The following is an 11,109-nucleotide window of genomic DNA, read 5'->3' on the forward strand; positions in this document are numbered from 1 at the left end:
TAAACAAATAACAATATTTCTTTGTAAATACCTAATTTTAAAACCGTATTATAGTCATAATTTGTTGCGTTTTCTTGTAGCATAGATATAGTATTTTAATATATTTGTGTAGTACCAACTTTTTAATAACAAATTATGCATAACTAAACTAAATACTATGTATTATTTAAGTAATCTCATCTCATTATTATATAAACTACCTACTTTATAAGAACATTATTTAGATGAATAAAATATGAATCAAAGACTTGTAGTGTTATGAACATAAAATGCTTTTTAAATTATGTTATACTTTAAACTAAATGTATGTTTTAATATAACCTGTGTGTAACCATAAAAAAAAATTATAAAACTGTTTGTCAAATATAAATAAAAAAGTTTTATCTATTGGTTCTAATCAAAGTATTTATATTTAAATCAATAAAAAATAGTGTTAGATAATTTACATTTATAAATGTAATAAACCATTCTAATAGGAACTCTGTTAACTTGGCACTTATAAATATTTATTCTACATATGTCAGTTATTTTTTAGGTAGAACTAATAAGAAAATTAAAGAAAGATTTTCTTCAAAATATTTAGTTATCTATCAACTGATAGACTTAAAATGCAAAGGCTACTGCCTACTTGAAACTTTTGAAAAAGTGTTCGCAAATAATCAACAAAAAAATATTAGTGGATGTCGCTCTGCTATACAGTAGGTTACAAGCAGGTCACTGTAATGGATGGTGTTAAATTTGAATTCAGTGATATAATATAATTCTATAAGAAAAACGATTCTGAGCGAAAACGGTTAGTCAGCCTATCATATAACTAAGTATATTTAATGATATTATTGTGAATAAAGTATTTTATATATCCTATTTACATGGAACCTTGTTTTAAATTTTAAATCTTTAGCTATGAAAGTTGAACATTTAATAAATTTTTAACTACAAAATAGTTATTAAATTTTAAATTTGATAAATTTTGTCAAAATTCGAACTTTAAAAGCTTAAAAAAAACGTGTGCGTATGTATTTTTTAATATTTTTTAACTGCTGTTGTAACAATATATATCAGGAGTCTCATTAAAATTTCCCGCTTTTTTAAACAACAAATACAATTTTATTGATATTTATAGAAAAAAAAACTGACAATGTCCGTAAACAGTTCAAAAAGAGTCAAAATATTTTATGGTGTATAGAAAATGAAAATATAAACATTCAGTAAAATTGTCATGTATCTGCAGTTATTCGTTTTTGAATAACAATAAAATAACAAAACCTCATGAGAAATCGAGTGAATATCCAATATTATAAAAATATAAATTTCAAACGCTCATAAAAATTTAATTTGATTTGCTTGCAGACATTTTTTTTTTTTTTTTGATAAAGGTAGGTAAACTTATGAGAAATCTTGAATTACATTTTCAAATCTTAGATTTAAAAAGAATAATTTTTATGAATTTTCAATTCAAAATAATTTGCTAATTTTTGTATTTTTTCAAGATTTGAACTTTAAATGCTTATAAATAAAAACTGTGACTAAGGATTTTTAATATTTTTCAAATGTCATTCTAACAATATAGTAGGAGGCTTGTATTGCATTTTCAAGGTTTTTACCCAACAAATAAAGTTTTATTGACATTCGTAGAAAAAAAGACTAATAAAATTGGAAACAAAATGTTTCTTAACAGATAAAAAAAAAAATCAAAATTTTATCACGCATAGAAAATGGAAATATAAACGTATCTACGGTCATTTGTTATAAAGTTACACCAAAAACCAAAATCAATTTTCTCGTAAAAATTTTGCGTAAAAATTACCGTTTTTCCTTAATTTTTATTTTATTTTTCCCGGCGCTTTTGAACACTATTGGGGATTTTAAAATTTGACCTCCCGAATGCACCAACTAGATTTCCCATCGAACAAGATACTGTACCTACTGGCTACTCCTATACCTTCTCCAAAATCAAAGCAGTTTTATTGCCACAAAAAAAAAATAAAATATAAAAAATACATCATTGTAAAATCAATACATTCATCGTTCCACTCAGAATCTAAAATTATACTAAATAAAACCAATATGGCAATATAGGTATATTTTGCAACTATTTATTTAAAATGTTTTGGTTTGCTTATTGGTGTTCAATTATATATGTAAGTGATGTGTTTTGATTATGATTTACTATTATCCAAATAACCTATAATAACCTCATAAGAAATAAATAACACCTTTATCAGTTTCCTAACGAGTACTATCCCAACACTATAAAATAGTAATTTGCTATTTTCATGTAATTTAAGGTAAGAACTGTTTGATAGGTATATTATGATTTCCGCCTCTGCGTGTCATTTATTACAATACTTATCTATTGCATGTACAAATTAAAACAAACATGTTATTCAATTATATAATCGGTAGGTATTCGGTTATATAGATCACGTGTATTAATCGTTAGTCATCAGTTTGTACTTTATTACCTATTCTACTTCCATTTATTGGCTACTACAGTCATGGGTTGGCCTTATTAACTGTATAATGATTAATATTTCACCGTAGAGTGTAGGCAAACACTTTCAGTTTCAATAATCTATAGGACATGCCCGATGTATGTTTAATAATAAATTTATTATAATACGCCTCTAAATCATATAATATACGCATTTTACATACGTGGGATTAATTATATTTTTTACATTTTTTATAAGCTTGTCTACACGCATTAAAACCCCGAAAATATGAATAGTTCAGTTCGCATTGGCAGTTTATTTCTCACAAGCTTTTGTCATCGAACAATAGCACGTCGGTTTCTGTCGCACTATCCAATCGACGATATTTTGTTTAACCTCAACGATGAGCAAATTCAGGTAAGTAGAAAATGTTTATTTTCAATCAGTCGACATTCCTGTAGACACAGCAAAATAAATGCAGACTGTAGTTGCTATTGGTGCTAATCTGATGATGTCGCAACTCAGGAGTCAGAGGTGTATTCAACAAAATAATTAATAACCATACCTAATAATAACGTGCTTACAAGTTAAAACTGTTATTCTAAACTTTAAGTCTCAGTACGTAATTACAGATTTTAACACGTCTAAATTTTAGATTCCTATAGGAATAATTAAATACCTAACCTAACCTAACCTAAATACCGTGCTTGAATTGGACGAATAATAAAAGGGGGATGTAATTGATGCAACGATATACAAAAATGTCGTACCTACCTATCCAAAGATATCAATTTTTAATTGACTTATTTTAAAAAATAATAAGGTACACTCTGTCCTTCCACGTCAATTCATAAGCACAACTAAGGGGTGGAGGGCTGGGAGGGCTTAGCACCCCAAAACTTGTAATAGCTCCCTCAAAAAAAAAATATTCAATTCTTTCCTAGATATTAACAAATCTTTAAAAATCGAACTGTAAGAAAACTGTAACTTTGGAAAAATTGTAATTATTTAATTTTTTTAATTTTTATTTAAACTCTTTTTTTATATATGGCCTACAACAAATATGGTAAATATCATAAGCTGTATGTTTATATTCATTTTAAGAAAACAATTTATGTCGGTATGATATAAATTATTTTTTATTTGGTAAGATTATTACACATAATTTTACAGTATACCTATGCACTGAACTGTAACGTAGAGATAGGTAAAAGTGAAATAAAAATCCCTTGAAAAAAATTCCCGATCCTAGGAAAAATAACCCCCAGACTACAATATTACTGACAACCACGTGGCATTTTTAAAACGTAATTAGTGTAATTATTGCATTATTAATATTTAATTACAAACATATTATTATAATATTATTATTATACTTATATAATATAGGTATACTTTTCGTTAAAACAATTAATATACAATAAATAATATTCAAAAATTAACAATAATATTGTTTTGTTTTATATCATGATGTGAAACAACATAATATGTTAATAATAGTTCTTTTAAAAGATTACTGATTAGTACGGCCCGGATTTATATGCAAATGCATGTTCTTCTACAATTCACCTAGAATAATTTTGATTATAAATGTCGACGTATCGTAATGTGTAGATTCTATGGTTTAATTTTTTTTTCATATTTGAATGAAAATGCATATTTATTGCATATTTATTGATAGTTGCATAAATGTTCCATATTCTACAATTCATAGAATTTAGGTCTGTAAAGATACCTACTGACTAACGATATTTCACTTTTTAAATTAAACAATCCACAGTTTAAATTTTTTTTTGAAAAATATCTAAAACTCAAATTACCAGATGAATCTACCCTCCGAAAGAACTATTCACCTTTATGCTATGATGAAGTTTTATGTAAAATTAGGAATGAAATAGGGAACAGTCCAATTTGGGTTTCCATCGATAAGACAATTGATGTACAGAGATGATATGTTGCTAGTGTCATAATTGGGAAATTATCATCTAAAGAATGTACAAAACAAATTGTTTTAACGGTTGAGCAATTACAAAAGGTAAATTTTCAAACAATTTCCCAATTATTTAATGACTCCATGAGCATTTTATGGCCCGAAAAAATATTTGATGAAAAAGTATTGTTGAATAGAACAGATGCTGCTCCGTACATGGTTAAATCTGGCGAAGCTCTTAAAGTATTTTACCCTAAATAATTCATGTAACGTGCATGGCTCATAGACTACACAGAGTAGCTGAAGTCATAAGAGAAAAATATCAAAATGTCGATCGATTAATTTCAAATACTAAAAAGATATTTTTAAAAGCAACTTCACGTGTAAATATTTTCAAAGAAATGTATCCCAATTTGAGTTTACCTCCACAACCAATTTTAACTCGTTGGGGTACCTACATGGCTTGAAGCAGCAATTTATTATGGGAAATATTTCAATGAGGTAAAATGTGTTATTAACGCTTTAAACCAAAATGAAGTGAAGTGTATTGAAAATGCGCGTAGTGTTTTTCATAATAAAGAGTTAAAAAATGAGCTCGCCGTTATTACAACACACTTTCAGTGTTTAATAGATACAATAACAAAACTAGAGAAATCGAATGTTACTTTAAGAAATAGTTTATTGCTCATAGAAAATATTAAAATTAAATTCGAAGAAGGAGGGCTAGGAATAGAATTCACTAGATCTAAATTTACAAATGTGTTATCAAAAAATCATGGATATTCTACAATAAAAAAAATCGATGTTATAATCAACGGCGAGGTAACTGAATGTGATGAAGACGAAGAACTGTCAGTTGAAGATTTATCGAGTTTTAAATATGCACCAATTGTATCTTGTGACGTGGAAAGAAGTTTTTCCAAGTACAAAAGTATGCTTCGAAATAATCGTTGGAGTTTTCAATTCGAAAACATAATACATTCATTAACTATTTGTTTAATAATTATTCATTTCATTAATTGATATATCGATCACTCGAAATATTTTTATTTTATAATCTTTTAAATATTGTATCTACCTATATTAAGTAAAACTTGTAAAATCTACTTCTAATAATAATTATGATTTACATACCGTTGAAATATTATTGGGAAACGTAATATTTTATTTCGGGGATATATTATAGTATAAAGGTATTAAGCAAAAAATATTATTGTTAATGTTTGAAAATTATAATATAAATATTAAAAAATAAGGTGTACCTAATTAAATACTTGAGTAAATAAATAATTCATTTAGTTTGTATGATTTTTTTATATTTTTAAGTGAACAAATATTGGGGTGTGGGGACATCACCCCCCACGGGTTACTTTTCATGTAATGTCAGGTGGGGGCTTCAGCCCCCCCAACATTTCAGCTCTAGTTGCGCCATTGCACGTCATTCTCCAAATCAAGCACAACCTAAATCCTAAAGAATAGGTATTCTTTAAATAAAAGACTTCATAAAATGTTGAATTTATTATAATAATTTATCAATAACCATGACAAATTAAATTGTCATGTCAATATAACCTCTTCCCTGAAAAGTAATATTACCTATAATACCTACCAAGGTACCTATATGTATAAAAAAAAGGAATATATTTTATACTTAATTAATTAAAATTCTATAGATGATACCATTGATTATAATTTATTAATAAATAGTATTTATAATTAACGATAATACCTTCAACCTACTATACATTTTAAAATTATAATATCACTTATAAAATAATGAGGTAGATCCAAGTTTATTATAGTCTGAAATAATTTATAAGTGATTTTATTGTAAAATAATAATATATAGGCTATTAAAAATTATTAATTATATTATAATACCTATAAAGAACAAATCTATTAATAGATTATTGATTAGGAGTTCGTATTGTTGACTTTATGTAGAGACTAGAGATCAATATCTATCATAAAATAAATTTTAAAACTCATAATATTCATCAATAAACCTATACCTATTGGCTATTAGAATTTAAGAATTTGCAAAAACATGAGCAATACTTACAAGAATACAAGATAATTAATAAGTATATGAACAGACATAATATAAAATGCAAACATAAGGCTATCATATTGAGATATATTAATATTGAGGTATATAAGTATAACCATAGAATCAAGATACAAGATTGTTGACATTCAATTTAATTAATTTTGGTGATTTTCAGTTACGGAAAACCGTTTTTGATTATGCGCAGAGAGAAATAGCACCAAAAGCGGCTGAAATAGACAAGACAAACACGTTCAATGACCTAAGGGTAATTTATTGCTATTTACATGATATTAGTATTAAAGTAAAATATTAGCTATACCGACTATACTTACCTATTTTGTAGAAGGTATTAATGTAGGTACAAATATATGCGTATTATTATTATATTATAGTAAATTAATATTTTTCCGGTTAATTGTTAATCTAGAACAAGTTGTAGGTAACAATGTAACACATTAACAAATAAGATAATAATATTATACGAGTATAATCTGTATATAGAACGTTACTATAATATTATTAATTTACTATTTTATTAATGTTGTTGTTTGTTACTTGTTAGATATTATTAAACATTATCATATTACCTAAATTTATATCCAAAAATAATAGGTATAAAGGTAACTACCTACTGGGCCCTGGCCGCAGAGTTGGTGTATTTTTTTATTTTTGAAAAAAACTGTATTTTTTGTTTTAAAGTTTAAACAAAATAAATTGTTTGAGTTTTTAAGCAGTTTATATTTAAAATGACTTAATTTTAATCTAGGTAATATATAATTTAATTACCTACCTATATGCCAATATTCCGTGTACTAGTATACAATATGTTCGAATGTTTCACAGTTTCGCTGTTTATTTATTACTTAATTGAAATCTTAAAAGTATTTTAAATATTTTCTGAATGGCTGTTTTATGTGGGCATTATATTATGTATACATTAACTATTAAGTAAAAAAATTTTAAATTTGGTAATTTAAAAAAATAAAATTAAGGATAGTAGGTAATAGATAATTACCTAGGTAATACTTTGACTTTTTTCTGAAGGATATCTATTGTTATTAAATAAAAACAAATTTGGTACCTAATCGTCTTACTATTGTTATTACCTACTGAATAATATATAAAATATTATAATAATATACCGAAGTCCATATATTCAGGTCTTGTGAACAAAATACCTAAATTAAAATATTTTTCCAGATTAATAAAGACGGACAACACCTACATCCTAATTCCTAAACAAAGATTTTATTTTTTATTTAATTGTAATTTTATTAAAACCATTAAAATTATGTATTTGTGTAAAAGATTTTTTTAGGGGCTAATTTAGGTGGGTAAGTAAGAAAAATGTTGCATAAGAAACAAGATGATGTAAAATTTAGGAATTAGCCATTAGGTAACTCAGTTATTTTATATAATACGTACAACTTTTTAATATAGTCTATATAAGTACCTAATTACCTAATTCATATAGAAATAAAAATAATAATAATAATAATAATAATGACACGATAATATTATTTGTCGGTCGTTAAAAATTGTTAACAGAAATGCTGGCTGGAACTGGGATCACTAGGTCTCCTGGGCATTACCATTCCAACAGAATACGAAGGTACAGGAGGCAGCTATACCGACCATGTCATTGCCACGGAAGAGATTTCTAGAGCCAGCGGATCTGTGGGCTTGAGTTACGCGGCCAACACTAACCTGTGCATGAACCAAATTCGACTGAACGGTACGCAAGAACAAAAGGCCAAATACTTACCACGGGTTTGTATTACCATTATGTAATACATTTATAAATATATTTTTAAACTTTAATCAAGAATTCGAGTACAAATGCATTAATAATATAACGCTATTGGCCATAAAATATACGTATATAACTACGCTCCGTGCTATTTTAATTATAATTATAAATTTATAATTTTAAACAATATTTTTTGGTTTGGCTTACAGTTATGCAGAGGTGAAGCTGTTGGAGCGCTGGCAATGTCTGAACACGGTTCTGGTTCTGATGTAGTTTCTATGAAATTAAAAGCAGAACGAAAAGGATCCCATTATATTCTAAATGGTAGTAAGTTTTGGATCACGAATGGACCAGACGCCGATGTGCTAGTGGTACCTATACATTTTCATTCGGTTATGATAAAAATTAATATGAAAATATAATTGTATGTTGAAAAAACAAATTTAAACGTATATAATATTAATTGTACATGACATGTAAATGCAAAACAATTTATAATAATAATGATTATTAATTACGATTAAAAATTATATTTTTCTATAGGTGTATGCTAGAACGAATCCAGACGCTAAAAAACAGCATGGTATTACTGCGTTTATAATTGAGAAAACATATGAAGGGTTCACTACTGGCCAAAAACTCGATAAACTTGGCATGAGAGGTTCTAACACTTGTGAACTTATTTTCCAAGATTGCAAAGTACCTGGTAAGTATAACTTATATGATTTAAGTTATAAATCATGAAATAATTTATACAATGTATAATGCACTGGTGTTACTCAAATATTGTTGTAATTTTGAAAAGTATTACAAATTGACAATAATGTTAGTTATCTATTAGTTATTACTCTGAGTCTCCAGGTTGGCTAGTCTAATTCGTATCCTGCTGGCAGGGATTCTATTGGTTCAATCTCCAGTTTACTGCTGTCTTTGGATAAAGAAAGTTTCCGCATTTCTCTTCATATTTCGTATTGATATTAGTTACTATTTTGGTTTTATCCTGTAAATTATAACACACATATTACGTATACTTATTACCTATACCGAGTTAGTTAAAGCGTATTGGTATTGTACGTACAATAATATTAACCTATCATCCCTAATAGTCATTAGTCTCCGTCTTATAAAGTTACAAACATAAAACTACCTATTCAATTTGAGTTCAGCGAAACCAATTGAATGTTTTAAACTTAAATATTAGAGTGAATTAACCTATATTAACAAACTTAAAGGTAGTAACTTCATCTGTGTTCTTATTGTGGTTTTTTACGATATTTTAATTGTCAAGTGAGTTATGATTAGGAATTTAAAATATTGAAACACAAAAACTGCTCATATATCGCATGTTGAATTCTATAAACACGATTGTTTAAGCAGGTGTTATTTTATGTTTATTTCAGTTGAAAATGTATTAGGTGAGGAAAATAAAGGCGTATACGTCTTAATGTCAGGACTAGACTTGGAAAGGATGGTGCTTTCTGGTGGGCCTGTTGGGTATGTTGAGCTAAAATTTATAATCAAAAATATATTATCAATGATTATATCATTAATCACTATTATAAACTATTATTCAGTTGTTATTTTTGTAATGTCTATATTTTAGATTAATGCAAGCGTGTGCAGACCTGACATTTGATTACGTTCATTCTAGACAACAGTTCAACACTAAAATTGGAGAGTTTCAATTAATTCAGGTAATAGCTTAAAAATATTACGTACATTGTTTATAACAGGTAGGTCAGATAAATAATTTAATATTTATACCGGATAATTGCCATAGAATAGTGAAATGTTTGGTCTTTGGTTATCTTTAAATTTGTTAGACTTTCATTTAGGTATTGAAATATAATAATAACCGTTTATATAATGTTTTGTACGACTTTCTAAGCCTATACTGCAGTACCTACTACTGTACCTATATAATAACTCTATATATAGTATTACTATATAGGTCGAATAGAATATAATATTATAAATTACATCAAAAAATATAGATATTATATTTACTCAACTCATATTCTTCTCTAATACATTTCAGGCTAAAATCGCTGATATGTATACAACATTGAGTGCCACTAGGAATTATCTATACAACATAAGTAGAGCTTGCGATAAAGGACATGTGTGCAGCAAAGACTGTGCCGGAGTGATACTTTTTTCTGCTGAAAACGCTGTTAAAATGGCATTGGACACAATACAATGTCTAGGTAAGTATCATACCTTAACGGATTTACCTTCCTTGTTGTATCGTTAAGCATAGGTAATATATTTGTCCACTGAAATAACAGGTGGAAACGGATATATAAACGATTACGCGTCAGGCAGATTGCTGAGAGATGCCAAGCTGTACGAAATTGGTGCAGGGACCAGTGAAATCAGAAGACTAATTATTGGCAGATCGCTAAACAAAGAATACTCTTAAAACGGTTAGGTCGTGTTATGTTTTCAATAAAAGGTGTTTAAACAGTTGGCCCTATCATCGATCACGTTATAATGGTTTTCTTGTATAATATTATTATAATGTACTTCTATTCTCAAAATACACTCTGTACCAGTTAGTACATTATATACCTATAATACTAGTATACTACAGTGCAGATATTATGTTGCATATTTGTGTGATTTTGATTTTATTGTTTGTATATTTTAAAATTATATAATATTATAACTGAATATATACGCTATTGGTAGGTACCAAATATATACTGTGGGGGACGGATTGGCCGAACGGATTAAGGCGTCGGTTGCGACGCATACCGGCGCCGGTTCGAACTCGGCCGCGGGTGGCATTTTTCTTCGGGCAAGTCACGGTGTCCGGAGAGAAGTGCCGCCATCCCCCAACCGGTCATGGCAGATGCCTATACGGGTGCCAACCAAAAAATCTGTCAAATCAAAAAAAAACACACGTATTTACAAACCTACAATTTCTTCCCCTATACAAACA

General features: G+C 27.7%; 2 protein-coding genes across 5 annotated transcripts in view; both read left to right on the top strand.

Moving 5' to 3' along the window:
- The window catches only part of LOC100165806 (cytochrome P450 302a1, mitochondrial), a 29,742-nt gene that overhangs the window by 14,873 nt on the left and 3,760 nt on the right, over positions 1-11,109 (top strand). The gene's annotated exons all lie outside the window — the stretch shown is intronic.
- LOC107882140 (isovaleryl-CoA dehydrogenase, mitochondrial) lies at positions 2,487-10,787 on the top strand. 2 transcript variants are annotated; one of them, XM_008182980.3, is made up of 10 exons: positions 2,487-2,593; positions 2,694-2,852; positions 6,591-6,680; positions 7,964-8,185; positions 8,375-8,536; positions 8,709-8,871; positions 9,566-9,659; positions 9,769-9,859; positions 10,204-10,372; positions 10,454-10,787. In XM_008182980.3, exons 2-10 carry the CDS (start codon positions 2,724-2,726, stop codon positions 10,585-10,587), a joined length of 1,254 nt encoding a protein of 417 aa, XP_008181202.1. In that variant the 5' UTR covers positions 2,487-2,593; positions 2,694-2,723; the 3' UTR covers positions 10,588-10,787. The 2 variants fall into 2 exon arrangements, with proteins under 2 accessions (XP_008181202.1, XP_001943671.1); XM_001943636.5 differs by having other exon boundaries at positions 2,569-2,852.

Source organism: Acyrthosiphon pisum, chromosome A1 (genome assembly GCF_005508785.2).
Source record: "Acyrthosiphon pisum isolate AL4f chromosome A1, pea_aphid_22Mar2018_4r6ur, whole genome shotgun sequence".
In the NCBI taxonomy this organism is placed as follows: domain Eukaryota; kingdom Metazoa; phylum Arthropoda; class Insecta; order Hemiptera; family Aphididae; genus Acyrthosiphon; species Acyrthosiphon pisum.

Excerpts from the sequence above, each read along its gene's own strand:
- LOC107882140 (XM_008182980.3), top strand. The coding sequence starts at position 2,724 with ATGAATAGTTCAGTTCGCATTGGCAGTTTATTTCTCACAAGCTTTTGT. Across the intron at positions 8,872-9,565 it reads CCAAGATTGCAAAGTACCTG|TTGAAAATGTATTAGGTGAG; the intron begins GTAAGTATAACT and ends TGTTTATTTCAG. Across the intron at positions 9,860-10,203 it reads GAGAGTTTCAATTAATTCAG|GCTAAAATCGCTGATATGTA; the intron begins GTAATAGCTTAA and ends AATACATTTCAG.